This window comes from Spermophilus citellus (genome assembly GCF_964194105.1).
Source record: "Spermophilus citellus genome assembly, chromosome: 10".
Classification (NCBI taxonomy): Eukaryota; Metazoa; Chordata; class Mammalia; order Rodentia; family Sciuridae; genus Spermophilus; species Spermophilus citellus.
The window spans coordinates 72,900,091-72,918,935 of record NC_138197.1 but is presented as its reverse complement, the minus strand read 5'-3'; the positions used below and the strand labels follow the sequence as shown (position 1 = coordinate 72,918,935).

General features: G+C 49.2%; 1 protein-coding gene across 5 annotated transcripts; it reads left to right on the top strand.

Moving 5' to 3' along the window:
- The first annotated feature begins 154 nt into the window (after positions 1–154).
- MAP3K12 (mitogen-activated protein kinase kinase kinase 12) lies at positions 155–18,621 on the top strand. 5 transcript variants are annotated; one of them, XM_081309902.1, is made up of 16 exons: positions 156–898; positions 4,768–4,830; positions 10,680–10,846; positions 11,235–11,716; positions 12,145–12,328; positions 12,515–12,706; positions 12,978–13,136; positions 13,272–13,430; positions 14,779–14,887; positions 15,155–15,264; positions 15,388–15,504; positions 15,623–15,760; positions 15,904–16,528; positions 16,713–16,783; positions 16,871–17,138; positions 17,545–18,621. In XM_081309902.1, exons 4-16 carry the CDS (start codon positions 11,272–11,274, stop codon positions 17,641–17,643), a joined length of 2,676 nt encoding a protein of 891 aa, XP_081166028.1. In that variant the 5' UTR covers positions 156–898; positions 4,768–4,830; positions 10,680–10,846; positions 11,235–11,271; the 3' UTR covers positions 17,644–18,621. The 5 variants fall into 5 exon arrangements, with proteins under 5 accessions (XP_081166030.1, XP_081166028.1, XP_081166031.1 ...); XM_081309905.1 differs by lacking the exon at positions 4,768–4,830 and having other exon boundaries at positions 16,871–17,130; XM_081309901.1 differs by lacking the exon at positions 4,768–4,830.
- The last annotated feature ends 224 nt before the right edge of the window (positions 18,622–18,845 follow it).

The following is an 18,845-nucleotide window of genomic DNA, read 5'->3' as shown; positions in this document are numbered from 1 at the left end:
TGGGTGCAGAGCAGAAAATATACTTTTGGCTCCCAAAGACCCACTCCTTCCCCAAAGTCTTCGCAAGCACTGACTGAAAGATACAGGGGAAATCTTGTGACCTTGGAGAAAGAGGTACCACAAAAAATGTCTGATTCCGATGAGCGTTTTGAGAATAGGTCAGGGAATAGTTGTCTTGCTCTAAGGTTGGAGGCGGGGGCGAGGAGGAATGCACAGGGGAATCTTGGAATGATGAGGGGTCATCCAGGAACACTGAGGGGGATGGGGCCTACAGCTGAATGGATTCCAATTGGGTGAAATTGGAAAACGAGCTGTGACAATCAAGGGAAGCAGAACTGGCAAGATCGGTATGACGGGGGCGGGGGGGAGCAATGTCAGAGTGCTGAGAATACCATTTGAGGGGCTGCTCTCTCAGGGAACAGGAAGGAGTCCATAAGACGGACCATAGGGGGTTCCTACGGAATCAACTTAAGGCCCGAAGTGTAACTGCTGTAAGACACCGTCAGCAAGGAGGCGTGGGGCCCAGGCGGTCCAGGGACGGGCCTGGAGCGCGCCGGATGGCAGCAGCGGGCTCCTTTAAGAGGCCGGCGGCTCCAGCGCAGCATCCCCCGCTCAGGGCGTGTCCGTCCCGGGGGGCCAGGGGCGGGGGCCTTGAAGGAGCGGGAGTTCAAGCCGAGTGGGGACCGGGCTAAGGGTAGGAGATGGGGGTGGAAAACTGACGCTGACACCGGTACACCTGGACACCACACGAGCATCGCTTGTGACAGCGCCCCCGGTCCGGTCGAGGACAGCGGGGGGAGGAGGGAAGGAGGTGGAGAAGGAGGAGGAGGCGGGAGCAGCATCCGGAGCGGAGCTGCAGCAGCGCCGCCTTTTGTGCTGCGGCCGCGGAGCCCCCGAGGTGAGAGCCTGGCCGAGTTGGGGGGGGGGGTGCAAGGATGGGTCCGGGTCCTGGGACTCGGGTGTGGAGGGAGGGTAGGGATGCAGATGTGGCATGGTGGGGGAGGAGGTGACGCGGAGATGGTGAGGCTGTGGGGATGGAGAACTGGGGACCTGGACCCGACGCCAGTGGGGATGGGAAGGAGGAGAACGGAGCTGAGGGATGCCGCGGCCCAGCTTGGAGAGGAAGGGCCTCCAGGGCTGTGAAAGATGTATGGGGGTGGAGGGACAGACTTAAAGGACTGCAGGCAAGAGAACAGCCTCTTCTCTCACTCACCCTCAAGATGGGAGAAGGAAGGCGGAGGGGGAGTTTGGCTCCCTCCAGGGAAGAGAAGGAAGGGCAAGGCTGGTGTACCCACCGTATTTCCCCTCCTCCACACGTACAACTAGCAGGCTCCACCTGAAGATTACAGGCAGCACCTGTTCCTGATGGCCTGGCAATGGACCCCCTTACCTTCCACCTGTGATGCCCCTAGTCCCCTCCAGCTGTAGCATTCCTCTCCATCCAGCTGTTGCATCCTTCCCTCCCCCACTCATATGTGGCTTTCTCTTTCCTCTCTCTCCCCATCCTCTGGCTCCCCTAACTCATTTCCCCAGGTCAGGCCCATGGAGAAACTCCTTTTCCCTCCTACACCCCTCAAATTCCTTGGCTTAAGAATGAGCAAAAATTCTCTCTATAGAGTTAAAACTTGCTGACAACCATGGCCTTGAATGATCAGAGGGAAAAAAAGAGATCAAGACCCCATAGGCAATGGGAGGAAATAGCTGTCCCTTTGAATTAAGGGAGGAGTCCCACCTTTTAGCTCCCTTCTCTGCTACCTCTTTGGCTTTCAGTCAAAGAGGGAATGCACACTAGGTCTCTTCACCCAACCCAGAGTCCTCTTCAGCCACAGTTGCTGCCTCCCTCTAAATACTCTTTCCCTTCCAACTCTCAGGGAAGTCTCTATCACCCTGGGAGCTCTGGTTTTCAGCCAGAGGGTCATACCAAGTTAAAACCAGAAGGGATTCAAAAAGGTATGGGCCCAAATGCCCCCTGAGCCTTCCTATCAGGACACTGAAGTTTCTCTGAGCTAAAGACCTTGCTCCCTCATGTCTCAACACTCAAGGGTGAAGAAGTGGCTGCCCTCTCCAGCCTCCTACTCATCTGTTCACTTACATTGTTGACCCCAGCAAACATGAAAACACAAATAAGTGGTCATCCCTTTATGAAACTAGTTATGGGGACAGGGGACAAGAAGTTTCTGGAAGTAGCTTGGGATTTCCTAAACTTCCTCACAATTGAGGATGGCAGAACCCTTACAAAAACCCATTGCTGTTCCCTAGTTCTTCTGATGGTAGTGAGGTAGTAGAGTCTGGCATTGCCAGGAAGAGAGCACTAAGTTCTAGTACCCATCACCCTAACTCAGTCCCTTCATGGGGAAGAAGAAGGGGTTAGGATTAGTGAGCCAGCTGTTTAGGGAGTCTTTGCTGGGACAGGAGGAAGACAGTGTTAAACTGCAGCAGAGAGGACCCTGGGGCTTCAGGAGGGGTTGGCCACTGACCATCTGTCTGGATCATTTGCTCCCAATAGGATTGGAGTCCTGTGTGTGTGTTGAGGACGCAGTGACACTATTCCAGAGGGATAGTAAGGACCTTTGAGGAGAAAACCTTTGCCCTTTGGGTTTTGTTGTTGTTGTTTGTTTGTACTGGGGATTGAACCAGAGGTGCTTAACCCTGAGCCACATACTCAGCCCTTTTTTACATTTTCCTTAGAGACAAGGTCTCACTGAATTGCTAAGTGTCTCACTAAGTTGCTAAGGCTGGCTTTGAACTCGCAATCCTCTGCCTTAGCCTCCTGAGCTGCTGGAATATCAGACCTGTGCCACCAGTCCTGGCTGATTCTTTTTTTTACGCTTCTTTTTTTCCCTCTTGTTTCTATACCACCCTTTCCACCTGTACCTTCTCTACTGCCTCTTTTTGAGAAAGAAGGAAAAAAGGGAAGGAAATCACATTGATTTTAAAAACCTACTACTTCATTTTAGACCTGTCCACATGACTGCTGTTTATAGAGAGCTTCCCATATACTAAGTACTGAGCCAACAACTTGATTACCTCAATAATGCTCACAAAAAGATAGTGTTATTGTCATCTCTACTTTAGGGATAAGGAAACAAACTTTTTTATTCAAAGTCAAAAGGCTGTGTGTAGGAGCTAAAGATATAGCTCAGTTGGTAGAGTGATTGCCTCACGTGCACAAGGCCCTGCCTGGGTTCAATCCCAAGCACTTCCAAAAAAAAAAAAAAAAAAAAAAAATGCTGGTGTGTTGGTGTGTGGCAAAACCTAGGATTTGAACCCAGGTCTGTCTGGCTCAGAGCCTGTGTTCACACCCATCACCAGTGTGTAACATAGGTACCCTGTCCCTATCTAGAGATGAAGAAATAGACCTCTTAAAAAATCTCATACTCCTGGGCTGAAGTTGTAGGCTGGGCTGAGGCTGTAGCTCAGTGGTAGAGTGCTTGCCTCACACACGTGAGGCCCTGGGTTCAAACCTTAGCATCACATAATAAATAAATAAATAAATAAAGATTTTTTTTTTTTTTTAGAAAGTCTCATACTCTAGCACTTGGGAGGGTGAGGCAGGAGAATTGTGTGTTTAAAGCCAGCCTCCACATCTTAGGGAGGCCCTGAGCAACATAGCAAGACCCTGTCTCTAATAAAATATAAAAAGGGCAGGGGATGCAGCTCAGTGGTTAAGCACCCCTGGTACAAAAATAATAATAAAACAATAACGTCTCATAGAACAGGTCACCCAACTGGTCAAGAGCAGAGGTAAAATCTCAGCAGACCTCTGTTTCTGAGGTTTGCCATATCTCTCTCGATAGCACAATGTTCCTAAGCAAGGGGATGGAAGTGAATGAGCACTCCATCAATTTTATTTTATTTTTTCTTTTGCAAATTAGAATAAAGTTTGTCTCATTTTTAAAGCAATTCAAAAGTTATTCCTGAAATACTTGAAAACCCAGATAATCTAAAAGAAGAAAATTAAAACATCCATGATTCTACCTACCTTGTGTTAAACCTCAATATCTATCTTTTAGTTTGTTTTCTGTTTGGGGTTTTATATTGCTGGAAATCAAACCCAAGGCCTCACAAATACTAAAAAAGCACTCTACCACTGAGTTTTACCCCCAGCCCAGATTTTTTTTTTTTTTTAATGCACTTCCAGCTCAGGAACAGTGTGTTGAAATGAAATGCGCTTCTGCTGGGTGCACATCCCTGAAATCCCACCTTCTGGGAAGCTAAGGCAGGAAGATCTCAAGTTCAAGGCCAGCCTCAGTACCTTAGGGAAACAAGCTCAAAAAAAAAAAAAAAAAAAAAAAAAAAGAAAGAACAAAGGACTGGGGATGTAGCTCAGTCATAAAGTGCCCCTGGGTTGAATTGCCAGTACCAAAAAATAAAACATACTCAGCTTCTTCTAGGTCTACCAGAAATCCTGAAGGAGGGACCCTGTGGCTCATCCCACCCTGCTCCTACCCTCCCCTACCCCTCAGATCTCCATGTGTAAGGCTGAGGGGTGATCCTGGCATACCATCAGTGGAAGGGAGGGTCTTCCTTGTACAGCTTCTTAGGGGAACAAATCCCTAAGAGACCTGGCTAGAGAGTAAAGATGGGTGCGGAACACCAGGCCTCCCTGACAGTGTGCAAGAAGGGAAAAGGACCTAGCAGTGGCATAACTGGGGGATTTAGCACAGTGGCTGACATTGTGAGGTGGTTCCACTGGATCCTGAAATCATGATTGATCCTGGGAAGCGAAAGATCAGAGACCAAGTCTCCCTTTTTCTGGTCATACAGAAGACATGGCTTCTCAAGAATCCAAAGAGAAAGACCTGGTATCCAGTCAACCAGGAAGACAAGGTCAGGAGGCTGCACCAGCTCACTGTACTCTTGCCATCCCTTAAGGTGGGGTTGGGAGTCCAGAGACCACATTCTTTAAGCTTTCAGTGGCAGAAGTAGAGTTCTAGCTCTGAGCTCTCCAAATCCAAAGTCAGTTCTTTTGTCCTAAACAGTACTGTTCTCCCTCAGCACCCTCACTGCCACCTCACTAGGAGAAGTGTACCAGCAAGGATCTGAGGGGCTTGACTTGTAAAAGGCTGAGGACCTGGATGTAGGGGTGAGCTCATTTTTATCGGCATCTCAAGAAGGCATTTAAAGGGGCTGGAGTTGTAGCTCAGTAGTAGAGCACTCCTCTAGCACATGCGAAGCCCTGGGTTCAATCCTCACCACCACATAAAAATAAATAAAACAAAGGTATTGTGTCCAACTACAACTAAAAAATAAATATTAAAATAAAGAAGGCATTTACATTTCATGAGGTTGCTTAGAAAAGCTGGACTTCTTTCCATCTAAGAACTCTAGGGCCATGGATCCTGTCAAAAGGAAAATAAAAAGCTGCAGCCAGGTAGATAGGAGGCATGACTGGGATCCATCAGGCCTTTATCTTGTCAGGGTCTCAAAGGCTTTAGGGCAGAACCAGGATTCCAAAGCCACTGGTCTCCTCTCCCCTTGAAGACCCCTCTTCTCACTCCCACTCAAGAGAGAAGTGGAAGCTTCCTCCTTTTCCTAAGTGGAAAATGAGGTCTGGGACAGTAGAAAGTGTCTAGGGCGACAACACAAGACTTAAGCAGATGGCCATGCCTCTGAAGTAAGCCCCCAAGAATCCCAGTAAGCAGTTGTGTTGTTTCTTCTGTTAGAAAAAGAAGCTAGAGAGAATTTGAAAGACTCACCATAGGCCTCCTTCATCTCAGAGAACCCTGGAGGACCTGGTGGTCACACCCTGTGGCCTCCGTATGGGGCACTCTAGGGACCACCATCAAAGCAGAGACCTCCCACCTGATCCTGAATGAAGGCCTGTGGGGGTATCCACAGAGCTGCCTTCTCTGGCAGAAGTATAGCCCAGAGATCACTCTCTCCCCTTAGTCTGCAGCAGATGCACAAGTCAACACTTAGTAAATATGGTTGATAGGATGACTGACAGGGATACTACCCCTCCTATCACATCTCTACCCTGCTCCCCATGCTCTGCATAATTGATGGCCAGGGAGATAAGTCCCTTCCCCTATGGTGACCAAATGTCTAGGCTAGGAGCTCCAAGTCATAATATCCCCCAAAGCCCTGGTGCCAAGGCCCAGCTCAGGGACAGTGGGACACAGCTGGCAGACCAGGAATAAAGGAAACAGCAAGGAAGGGGCAGTTTACTTGGAGAAATCTCCAGTTTACTATGGCCCCTTGGGGCCTCAACTTTACCCCTTCTGCAAATCATCTGGAAGAGCTGTCATTATCCTGAGAAAGGGGATGGGGTGGATTGAACTTGGCTAGATTCCCTATCTTTCTCTCGTACCATCTCCTACTCCTACAGTGCCCTAAAAGACAAACAGGTGAAATGGCTTCTCTCTTCTCCCCAGCTGCTGGCCATGGATACCAAAGGGGCCTCTGGGGAAGCCTGGTGAATTGGAGGGAGGCCGGGCTGCAAGTGTCTCTGAGCATGTCACCTTCTCTAGGCTTAAACTTAGTTACCAAACAACCAGATGAAGGGTGAAAAATTCCTTCAAAAAGCCAGCTCTTGTGTTACTCAAAAGCTCAGCTTCTAAATAGGAAACTAAGTGGGAAGGGACCCATTATCTCTGGGTTTTGGTGCCATCTCATCTCCATTTTGGCGCTTTGGGGTGGGCACTCAGACCTGCAATTCCAGCTACTTGGAAGGCTGAGGCAGGAGGATCCCAAGTTCGAGGTCAGCCACAGCAACTTAGACCCTGCCTCAAATTTTTATTAAAAAGGATTTGGGAGTGTAGCTCAGAAGTAGAGCATTTTCCTAGCATGCCTGCGGCCCTGGGTTGATCCTTAGTGGAGAGGGATCCTGAGGGCAGACAGCTTTTCAGTTTGTCCACCTTGAACTTCACGCTGTTGGTCTCAGCATCTCTTGGCTACTCCCTCTGGCTGTGCCTTTCACCCTGTGTCCTGTCATCTCTCCATTTCCTGTTTTCCTTCTATGTGCCACTGCAACCCAGTGCCAACCACAGGAGTCCTTTCCCTTCAACCAACCTCTTTCCCTCCACCCGTTGCCCAGCTGAAGATCTTAAAGCAGACGAGGTCGGAGGAGAGGAACACAGGCAGCAGACCGCAGGGTCCAGGTCCGCACCTGCAGTGCCTGTAGCCATCCGGGCAACCAGCCACTTGCGCTTGCCCAGGTCAGGGGCGGGGCTCAGACGCGCGGTTCCGCCCTGTGTCGCTTTCACGTGACCCTGGGCTAATCTTGTCCTGGTGACTTCACGAGCCGCCTGGAGCCCAGTCGTCATGGTTACGCCGCAGCGCCCAGCGCTTCCCTCAGTCCGTGGTCCCCCTCTCCCCACCCGGACCCTGGCCCCCGCCACCAGCCACAAGCCACGTGACAACCGGGAAAGAGGTCGGGAGGGGGAAGGGTCCGTGGTCATAACCCCTTCCTCTCCGACTTGGGCTTCGGGAATCTGTCACCGGTGGCCTGATTGTCCAGCGGGTAGGCCCTGCACTTCCCGGAGATCCCCAGCCCTGGTTCTGGGTAGTCCAGAAGTGAAGCCCAGGCGTGGGAGGTAAAAGCCCTAGGATCCTCCAGGGCCCGATTCTCGGGTGTATTGGCACCAGCCCGGCCTGCGCTTGACTGTAACTTGCATTACATTACAATCACCTTCGCTCTTGAACTGCAGATATCTCGTGGGATGCGTAGGCGATTCAGAAGCCGAATGTGACAATAATTTCCACATTCTGGACCTCATGTTTTCTCAAGAAAATAAGAGGACCATAGTACCTTCTTTGATGAGCCAATGTGATGATTAAGGGAGCATCACCTTATGGCATTAGTGCCTGTGATAGCCTTAAAGGGTCCTGGAGAGGGTGGAGCAGTTGTTCCACCTTACTCTGTCCCAGGCTGAAGAATACCGGGAAGTCGTTGCTTTACAACAGTCCAGGCTCTCAAAGGAACTAGGCGCCTGACCATGGAATGCTTTCACATGGGAGCCATGATGGAGGAAGCACACGGGGCTGTGCTAGCCCAAAAGAGGCATTCACTTAAGAGGGTCTCGTCATACAGACTTCCAGGATGACCTGACACTCGGAAGTCAAAAGAGGTGATGACAAACACCTTCTGGGCAGAATAAGCCTCAGGCAGAGGTTGAGCTTCTTATTGGCTGTGGCTTCTCCAGCAGGTCATGGAATATTTCTATCACTTAGTCTGTAGAGTCGGAATATGCCCACCTTACTTACAGTTTGGGGAATTGAAAAGTACTACTTCATATCGTAGTTAATGTACATAGTAAACCTTTCATAATAGTAGCCATTGTAATTGGGTGCCCTGGATCAAAAGTTTGATGTAACATGGTGTCAGGTTGGTTCTACATTATTTGGGTACCAACATCATTAGTAGTGGTGAGGTGGGAGAGAGGTGCTTGGGTATAGCATGGAGTGTATGTTCTAGATATTTCTTAGATCCTTCTGGAGAAAGGACAGGGACGACTTGGAGCCAACTTAAGAGTTAGGCCAGGTGATGTCAGTTAATGAAGCTTGAACTAAGGCAACAGTGGGAATAGAGAGAATAGAATGACATTGTGGCAGCTTTTCAAAGGTACTAGTTAAAAAGAATGACCTGAGCCAGGAATGGTGGTACAGACCTGAAATCCCAGGGACTCAGGTGGCTGAAGCAAGAGGAGCATGATCAAGTTCAAGACCAGTCTCAGCAACTTAGATCTTGTGTAAAAAAAAAAAAAAAAAAAAAAAAAAAGGAGGAGAGAGGCTGGGGCTGTAGCCCACTGGCAAAGTGCCTCTAAATTGGGTAAAATTCCCAGTCTCCCCTTAAAAAGACAGAGAGGCCTGAAAATTGTGCTGGAAGAGCTAAGACTATCATTCTCCCTGGGCTCCCCCATCCCCCACCAATAGCTTCCTTATATATCTGCAACTTCATCCCTGAGTCCTTTTGCATGTGTAGATCCCTGCCACTCCCCTCCACTGTGATTCAGAATGTAAGATCGTTATTTCTAGGAGACTACCACAGGGGCTCCTGGAAAGACCTAGGTGAGGGACAGTGGAATTCTTGTTCTCAACAGTCTCAGGATTTGATGACTAGATGTGGAGATAGGAGACCAGGATGACTCCTGGTATCCTTAAGGGGTCCTGGAGTGGGTGGAGTGGGTGTAGGACAATTCTGGTAAAGGCTGGAGAGTTTGCTGTGCCCGGGTGATAGCCAATTCAACCTTCTGTGTAGTTGGAGAAACTAAGGCCCAACTATAGCTTCCCTGAGGTCATAATGAGCTACATCCACAGTAATTTTTTTTTTTTTAATCTTGAGATAGGGTCTCCATAAGTTGCCTAGGCTGTCCTTGAACTCAGAGCCCTCCTGCCTTAGCCTCCTAAATTGCTGGGAATACACCCATGTGCCACTGCACCTGGCAATGATTTTGGGGCAGGATGGTACTAGATATTGAATTCAGGGGACCTCAGTCCACTGAGCCACATCTCCAACCCTATTTTGTATTTTATTTAGAGACAGGGTGTCACTGAACTGCTAAGCACCTCACCTTTGTTGAGGCTGGCTTTGAACTCGCGATCCTCCTGCCTCAGCCTCCCCAGCTACTGAGACTGCAGGCGTGCACCACTGCACCTGGCTTCGCAGTGATTGGTTTTTAGACAACAGCTATGGATTGGGATAAATCTCCTTGGCCTGGAAAATTGGATCTTGGTTTGGAGAGCTGGGGATGGGGAAACAAGGAAGAGATAAGACAGTGTCCTTTGAGCCCTGGAGAGCAGCTGGTGATGGGAATGGCTCAAGATGCTTCTGCAACAGGCCATAGCTTGTCTTAACACAGCTTGTGCCTCAATACTGGATGGTTCTACCTTTTTTTGCCAGTTGTGCTGGGTGATAGTGGAGCTATTAGCTTTCACTTACCTTGGAGACCTTGGTTGTATACCTGTAAACACCTAAGCAGAGGGTTCAGTTGTGAGCCCTTAGTGTGTCTTAGGCTAAGGCTTTTATCTGAGTTAATGTTCCTGAGGGGGCCTCATTGGTATTGTCTGAAAGTTCTTGATCATGAGGTCTAGAAACATTTTCCGAGGGTGCCCAATTAGAAGGTCTATCAATCTCACGTGTGTACACTTCAACATGAAGGAAGTCTAGTTATGTTACCACTGCAGGCCTGAGATTGAGAATCAAGGTAAAGGTGACTTAGAGACCCTCATATCTGTTGGCACCAGTGAGCCTCAGGTGAAATAGGTACTGCAGGAGTGAATTCCAATAGTTGTATAGGGAGAAGGGAAATTAGACTTGTTACTTGTGATTCCTAAGGATTTTTGTTGTTTTCATTTCTGTGGTTCTGGGTTTGAATCCAGCTAAGCATTCTAGTGTAGAGCAGTAACCTTGCCTTATACTTGAATTTGAGATCTTATTTATTTATTTATTTATTTATTTATGGTACCAGGGATTGAACTCAGGAGGCACTTAACCACTGAGCCACATCCTTTTATATATATATATAAAATATTTATTTATATGTGGTGCTGAGGATCGAACCCAGGGCCTCGCACATGCTAGGCGAGCGCTCTACTGCTGAGTCGCATCCCCAGCCCTGCCACATCCCTCCTTATTTTTTATTTTGAGACAGGGCCTAGCCAAGTTACCTAGGGTTTCACTAAGTTTCTTTTTTTTATATATATATATATTTATTTTTATTTATTTATTTTTTTAGTTGGCGGACACAACATCTTTGTTGGTATGTGGTGCTGAGGATCGAACCTGGGCCGCACGCATGCCAGGCGAGCGCGCTACCGCTTGAGCCACATCCCCAGCCCAGGGTTTCACTAAGTTTCTGAGGCTGACTTTGAACTTGTGATCCTCCTGCCACTTGGATTACAGGTGTGTACCACCCAGCAAGTTTGAGACATATTTTAAGGGGCTGGGGATGTGGCTCAGTGATCAAGTGCTTGCTTAGCATGTACAAGGCCTGGAGTTCAATTCCCAGCACCACAAAAATAAATAAATAAATATTGCCAGTGTGTGGGTGGGTCTGTTACTTGTGTCTACCTGAGAATGATACTCAAGTATGTTACCCATATATCATAGTATTGCTTGCACTACTGATACCTAAGAGGAAGCCCAGGCGTGTTGGGTGTCCTCTGATGGGTACCTCAGGGAAAACTCAAGTGTTGCCTTCAGTGAGCTATTGCTAGCCCAGCTTCTTAGCCCAAGCTTTTGGAGCTGAGCCTGTGGCTTTGATAGCCCCTTCCTCCTTCACTTCCCACAGGGCCCGCTGCTCAGCACCACATCGGGGCCCAGAGGCTATGGCCTGCCTCCATGAGACCCGCACACCCTCCCCTTCTTTTGGGGGCTTCGTGTCTACCCTAAGTGAGGCTTCCATGCGCAAGCTGGACCCAGACACTTCAGACTGCACCCCTGAGAAGGACCTGACACCCACCCAGTGTGTACTTCGTGATGTAGTGCCTCTTGGTGGACAGGGCGCAGGTGGGCCCAGCCCCTCCCCAGGTGGAGAGCCACCTCCTGAGCCTTTTGCCAATAGTGTCCTGCAACTACATGAGCAGGAAACAGGGGGTTCAGGAGGAGCCACTGGATCACCTGAGAGTCGGGCATCTAGAGTCCGAGCTGACGAGGTGAGGCTACAGTGCCAGAGTGGCAGTGGCTTCCTTGAAGGCCTCTTCGGCTGCCTGCGCCCAGTCTGGACCATGATTGGCAAAGCCTACTCCACGGAACACAAGCAGCAGCAGGAAGGTAGGCCAGGTTCCTGTCTGAGCTCTCTCCGAGTCTCCCTAAGTCTGAGATTTGTTGGACAGCCCCACACTTCAGTCATCACCCAGTGATCCCTTCCCTCCCCACTGCCCAGCCCTAGTCCCCCACTCATCTATTAGCCTAACTTCCCAACTTTTTGTGTGTCTGTGGTGCTGTGGAACCCAGGGCCCACATGCTGGGCAACTGCTCTATCATTGAGCTGCACCCCAGCCCCCCAGCTGCTTTCAAAGCCACCCAATCATTTCCTTCTCTGTCCCCTAGACCTAATGTCTTTTCAGCCTGATTTGTTACCCTTCTGCCTTGCCCTTGACTCATTTTAGCCAACTCAATGATGTCCCCCATCCCTGGCCTTGTCATAAAGCCTTGAGTGCAGCTTCTGAGCCTTGTGGCACTGTGCCTCCTGCCCACAGACCTTTGGGAGGTTCCTTTTGAGGAAATCCTGGACCTGCAGTGGGTAGGCTCCGGGGCCCAGGGAGCTGTCTTCCTGGGGCGCTTCCATGGGGAGGAGGTAGCTGTGAAGAAAGTACGAGACCTCAAGGAGACCGACATCAAGCACCTGCGAAAGCTGAAGCACCCCAACATCATCACTTTCAAGTGAGGTCCAGGGAAGGGGCTGGGAGTATTATGCCGAGGCCTGCGACCCTCATGGGGCAGTGGGACCTAAACCATCCTTCCCAAAGGAGACCCCCAGACAGCATGGGTGGAAATGAGGGTTCCAAGTGCAAGTGAGGTAAATGTTGGGCTGCCTGAGGCCTTCACATTATGGTGTTCGGCCCCCAGGGGTGTGTGTACCCAGGCGCCCTGCTACTGCATCCTCATGGAGTTCTGCGCCCAGGGCCAGCTATATGAGGTGCTGCGGGCTGGCCGCCCTGTCACCCCGTCCTTGCTGGTTGACTGGTCCATGGGCATTGCCGGAGGCATGAACTACCTGCACCTGCACAAGATCATCCACAGAGACCTCAAGTCCCCCAAGTGAGTATGCCTGCAAGCAAGCAGAAATTGCTGCACATGCAGGGGACCATCCAAGGCTGTGTGGCCCTGTCCCTCCTTCTAGATCCTGCCCTAAGTGCATGTGGCCATTTCAAAAACCTTTTCCAAGTGACAGTTCTATCTTGGAAGGACTGTGGTGAACCTTTCACCTTTGGGTGTCCCTTATGATATTCAACAGAAAGGCAAACTTGCTAGAGAGTTAGTTGGGATATGTGGAAGGACATGGATCCCAGCTGACTACACTTTTTACCAGCATGCTAATCACATATGACGACGTGGTGAAGATCTCAGATTTTGGCACTTCCAAGGAGCTGAGTGACAAGAGCACCAAGATGTCCTTTGCAGGGACGGTAGCCTGGATGGCCCCTGAGGTGATCCGCAATGAGCCTGTGTCTGAGAAGGTTGACATCTGGTGAGGGCCAGAATGAGGACTGAGGAGGGTGGGTGGCCAACAGAGTGGGGCAGTGCCACCAGAGCTTGGGCATTCTTTGGCAACCAGGGCCTTTGAAGGGAAACTTTCACAAATGATACACCCTCTTATCTCCAGGTCCTTTGGTGTGGTGCTATGGGAACTCCTGACTGGTGAGATCCCTTACAAAGATGTAGATTCCTCAGCCATCATCTGGGGTGTAGGAAGCAACAGTCTCCATCTGCCCGTACCCTCCAGCTGCCCAGATGGCTTCAAAATCTTACTTCGTCAGTGCTGGTAAGGATGGCTGGGTTTGGGCTAAACTGGACTCTAGTTGAGAAGCCAGAGAGCTTTGCTGAGGAATAGCTAGTTCCTAGAACCCAGGCATCCAGGCCCAGAATCCTTAATAGGGAAAGGAGGCCAAAGCTACCCAATGATGCTCTCCAAGAACCAAGTATCTGAAATGTGGATTAAGGGACTCATAACTGAGGGATACTGGACTGACCAGTAATCTGCAGGGGTACATTAAATTCAAAGAGTAATTTGCATCTGAATTGGGCTTCTACTGCCTTCTAAGCAGAGTGACCTTTGGGGTACTTGATCTTATGTGGTGAGACCCTTTTTCAAAATAAAAATGGCTGGGTTCAATTCCTAGTACCAAAATTGATAGATTAGATAGATAGTAAGTGCTGGGGATACAGCTCAGTGGTTAAACACCTCTGGATTAAACCCAGTACCACAAAAACAACACAGATGACCATAGAACCCAGAGGATAAGCTGAATCTTTTATTGTGGTGGTGGTACTAGAGATTGAACTTGGGCATTCTATAACTGAAAGACAGTCCCAGGTGTTTTTTTTAATTAACTTATTTTTGGATACCAGGGATTGAATCCAGGGGCACTTAACCACTAAGCCACACCCCCAGTCCTTTTTTTTTTTTTTTGGTATCAGGGATTGAACTCAAGTCTCCAGCCATATTTTGTAGTCCCCCTGACCACCAAGTAGCTGGGATTACAGGTGTGCACCACCACACCCGGCTCCCAGCCCTTTTTTTAATGTATTTTGAGATTGAGCCTCACTAAGTTGCTGAGGCTAGCTTTGAACTTAAATCCTCCTACCTCAACCTCCTGAGCCACTGGGATTACAAGCATGCGCCACCATGCATAGCTTATTTTGAGATGAGGTCTTAAGTTTCCCAGGCTGGTCTCAGCCTCCCAAGTCACAAGGATAACAGATGTGCATTACTATGTGCTAACCTGAAGATTCTTGGCATTTACCAAATTGTTTTTTTCATTGGTGTTTCTCAGAAAAATGTTTTACTGGGGTAGACAATTGGAAAATATGAGGTTAAACAGGTTTCCTTGCTGATAGTGTATGACATCTCCATCTTATATCACACTACATTTATTTATCTATCTATATCCATCCATCCATCCAGCTATTTATTTATTTTGTGTGGTGCTGGGTATCGAACCCAGGGCCTTGATTGCAAGGCAAGCACTTTGCCAACTGAGCTATATCCCCAGCCCTATCACAGTACATTCTAAGACGGGGTTCTCCAGGACACACCTTAGGAAAGGATGTTCTAGTTCCTATCTGGTCCTCCCTGAAATTCCCTTCTTCCCCAACTTCATTCCCTTCAGGAACAGCAAACCACGAAATCGTCCATCATTCCGACAGATCCTGCTGCATCTGGACATTGCCTCAGCTGATGTACTCTCCACACCCCAGGAGACTTACTTTAAGTCCCAGGTGTGCTGTGGATAGGGAAATGAATATCCAAGTCCCCTTTGCAGAAATAATGATGCCCTTTGGGTGGAGTGGGGAGGCTAAGCAAAAGGGTTGGCTGGACACAATATATTAGTCCTCGTAGAGGACTGGGACCCCATCTTGGTTAGTCTTGTGCCCCACTCTTTTGCTCTGAAAACACAATTTGCAGTGGCACAGGCAACCTCTAGAGACCTCAGGTCAACTGGGTGAAGAGATGGCTCTTAACCTTCACTGTCTCTCCACCCCCAGGCAGAGTGGCGGGAAGAGGTAAAGCTGCACTTTGAGAAGATCAAGTCTGAAGGAACCTGTCTGCACCGCCTAGAAGAGGAGCTGGTAATGAGGAGGAGGGAGGAGCTCAGGTATGTGACTGAGGGGATTTTACCAGCAGCAGGAACTGGATACCACTAGCTCCCAGAGACTGAGATCCACCATGAAATCACATGAACTCAGTTTACCATGGGGAACCCATCTGCCCATTTCAGACATGCCCTGGATATCAGGGAGCACTATGAACGGAAATTGGAGAGAGCTAACAACCTATACATGGAACTGAATGCCCTCATGTTGCAGCTGGAACTCAAGGAGCGGGAGCTGCTCAGGTAACCTTGCCCACCTTTATACACCAAGGGCCTGACCTCTGCTGAGCTGCCTTACTTATAGACCCTACAGATCCCTCATTATTCAGATGCCCAACTGAGGAATTATCTGAATCTTTAGGCGAGAACAAGCTTTAGAGCGGAGATGCCCAGGCCTGCTAAAGCCACACCCTTCTCGGGGCCTCCTTCATGGGAACACAATGGAGAAACTCATCAAGAAGAGGAATGTGCCACAGAAACTGTCACCCCATAGCAAAAGGTAGGACATGAGTTCATTAAGATTGAGGTTCTAAGTATGACAGGAGTGATGCTGAAAAGGCTGCAGATGCTTAGAAGGGTGGAAATGCTCAGGCTTTGGGTGGGTAAATACATTAATCTCAACCTTGTATTCTCCCCTACCAGGCCAGATATCCTGAAGACAGAGTCCTTGCTACCTAAACTAGATGCAGCACTAAGTGGCGTGGGGCTTCCAGGGTGTCCTAAGGGTCCCCCCTCACCAGGACGGAGTCGCCGTGGCAAGACACGTCACCGCAAGTCCAGCGCCAAGGGCAGCTGTGGGGACCTCCCTGGGCTTCGTGCAGCTGTGCCACCCCATGAACCTGGAGGACCAGGAAGCCCAGGGGGCTTAGGAGCAGGACCCTCAGCTTGGGAGGCTTGCCCTCCTGCCCTCCGTGGGCTCCACCATGACCTTCTGCTCCGCAAGATGTCTTCTTCATCCCCAGACCTGCTGTCAGCAGCACTGGGAGCTCGGGGTCAGGGGGCCACAGGAGGAGCTGGGGATCCTGGCTCACCACCTCCAGCCCGCGGTGACACCCCCCCAAGTGAAGGCTCAGCCCCTGGTTCCACCAGCCCTGAGTCACCTGGGGGGGCCAAAGGGGAGCCGCCTCCACCAGTAGGGCCTGGCGAAGGTGTAGGGCTGCTGGGAACTGGAAGGGAAGGGACAGCAGGCCGGGGAGGAAGCCGGGCTGGGTCCCAGCACTTGACTCCAGCTGCACTGCTCTACAGGGCTGCTGTCACTCGGAGTCAGGTAAAGTATGGGGAGATTTCTATACTTACCTATCCTTGTTCTACCCTGGTTCTAGGTCTCATTGCCCATTCTGAGCTCTCAATCTTAGGCGACTCCCTATATAATCTTTTGCAACTAAATTCCCTTATCCTGGACTCAAGACCTTTCCCTTTTATGATCACAGTCCCTCATTTCTCCCACACAGAAACGAGGAATCTCTTCAGAAGAGGAAGAAGGAGAGGTAGACAGTGAAGTAGAGCTGACATCAAGCCAGAGGTGAGCAATAATCATATGTGGCAAAGGCCTGTTTCAGGGCTGCAAAGGGCAGAACAAGTCTTTAACACCCACCCTTTAACATTTTAGGTGGCCTCAGGGCATGAATATGCGCCAGTCACTATCTACCTTCAGCTCAGAGAATCCATCAGATGGGGAGGAGGGCACAGCTAGTGAGCCTTCCCCCAGTGGCACACCTGAAGTTGGCAGCACCAACACTGATGAACGGCCAGATGAACGGTCTGACGACATGTGTTCCCAGGGTTCAGAAATCCCACTGGACCCACCTGCCTCAGAGGCTGTTCCTGACCCTTCCTCCCAGCCCATACCACACCAGGACCTACTCAGAGGTGAGCAGGTAAGTTAAGAACAGAACCTACCAGATATCAGACAAGAACCAGGAGCCTGATTTTTGACAGCTTTCGGTGATATATGTACAGGCCAGAAAGATAGGTATTTAGCCTCCGTCAGTTTCTGAGCGTTTCTTCCCCTCCCAAAAGCAAATATCCATATGGTAGAATGTGAGGCCTATGATACAGAGCCTGTATAATATGGTGTCTGTGACAACTCGTGTGGCCACTATTAACTGCAGCCAGGGAAGGATCCTGAAAATAGCAGTCTGGTGCCTTGCAGAATGACCTGAGCAACTAAAACCTGGAAGCAATAAAATCAGTAAGCCACTGGCTATTAGATTCTGCCCTTACTGGGATCATTATAATGCCAAGAGCTGTTCCACCTCACTGCATTTCTACTCTTCCTCACAGGGCCCTCCTAATTCTGAGGACTCAGACTGTGACAGCACTGAATTGGACAACTCCAACAGCGTTGATGCCTTGCGGCCCCCATCCTCACTCCCTCCATGAAAGCCACTCTAATTCCCTGTATATAGAGAAATATTTATATAAATAATATATATGCGCCACATAATCAGAGGAAGATGGGGCTGTCCCAAGCTTAAGTCAGGCTTGTGGGGAACTGACCCCTGATAAAAGTCAAGGGATACAGGCAGCTATGGAAATGAATGACAAGTACTGCCCTAGAGCTGCGTGGAACCTGGCCCCTTCTTGCTTCACCCCATTCCTTATGTTCAGCAAGCAATGCTTGTCACTAGGATCTTTACCCCCAACATTGGGAGGCAGAAGGAACCATGTAGACTGCACTTTTCTGTTTTCCGTTTACTCTGTTTACACATTTTGCACTTGGGAGGAGGGAGACTAAGGCTGGGTCCTCCCTTCTGAGGTTTCTCAGGTGGCAATGTAACTCGTTTCTTTGTCCCTCCCTTTCTCTACCAACCCCTGGCTTAGGGCCCAGGGTGAGGTTGAGAGACTTGATAGCATGTGATGATGGCTCAGGCTGAAGAACTGGGGTGCTGTTTAAGTCCCTGCTTTTATCCTGGTGCCTGATTGGGGTGGGGACTGTCATATTGTATCCCTGTGAAAAACCTTGAAATATAACCACTCCATGCAGGCCCAGCTGTTGAGGGTTTTTCTTGATGAATGAATGGGATATCAAACCTGGTGAAGAAGTTAACTATCTTTTCTCACTAAATGATCATGTTAAACTTTGTACAATTACTGGCACGAATAGCAGCAGGTACAATCTTCTAAGTGATTTTATGACAAAAACAGAAGTAGCTCTTCTTATTGGCCAGGAACAGTGGCACACACCTATAATCCCAGCAACTCAGGAGGTTAAGGCAGGAACATTGTAAATTCAAGGCCAGCCTGGGCAATTTTGCAAGGTCCTGTCTCAAAAAAAGTAACTGAAATGTAGCTCGGTAGTAAAGCCCCTTCAGTTCAAACTCCAGTCCCCCCAAACAAAAAAAAAAAAAAAAGGAAAAACCTCATTAAGGAAAAAGGACTATAAATGAACACTTACTAAAAACAAGAGACTTAAGTTTTCATTTAAAATATGCAAACTTGAACAAGGACAAATATTCCCATGAAGGTGAATCCCAGATACAGGTTAACTGCTTCCATGTATATGCATGTGTGCACCATCCAACCATGGAACTGCACACCTATTCTACAGTTAGGTCCTAGCAAAGTCTAATCCTCAAACTGGG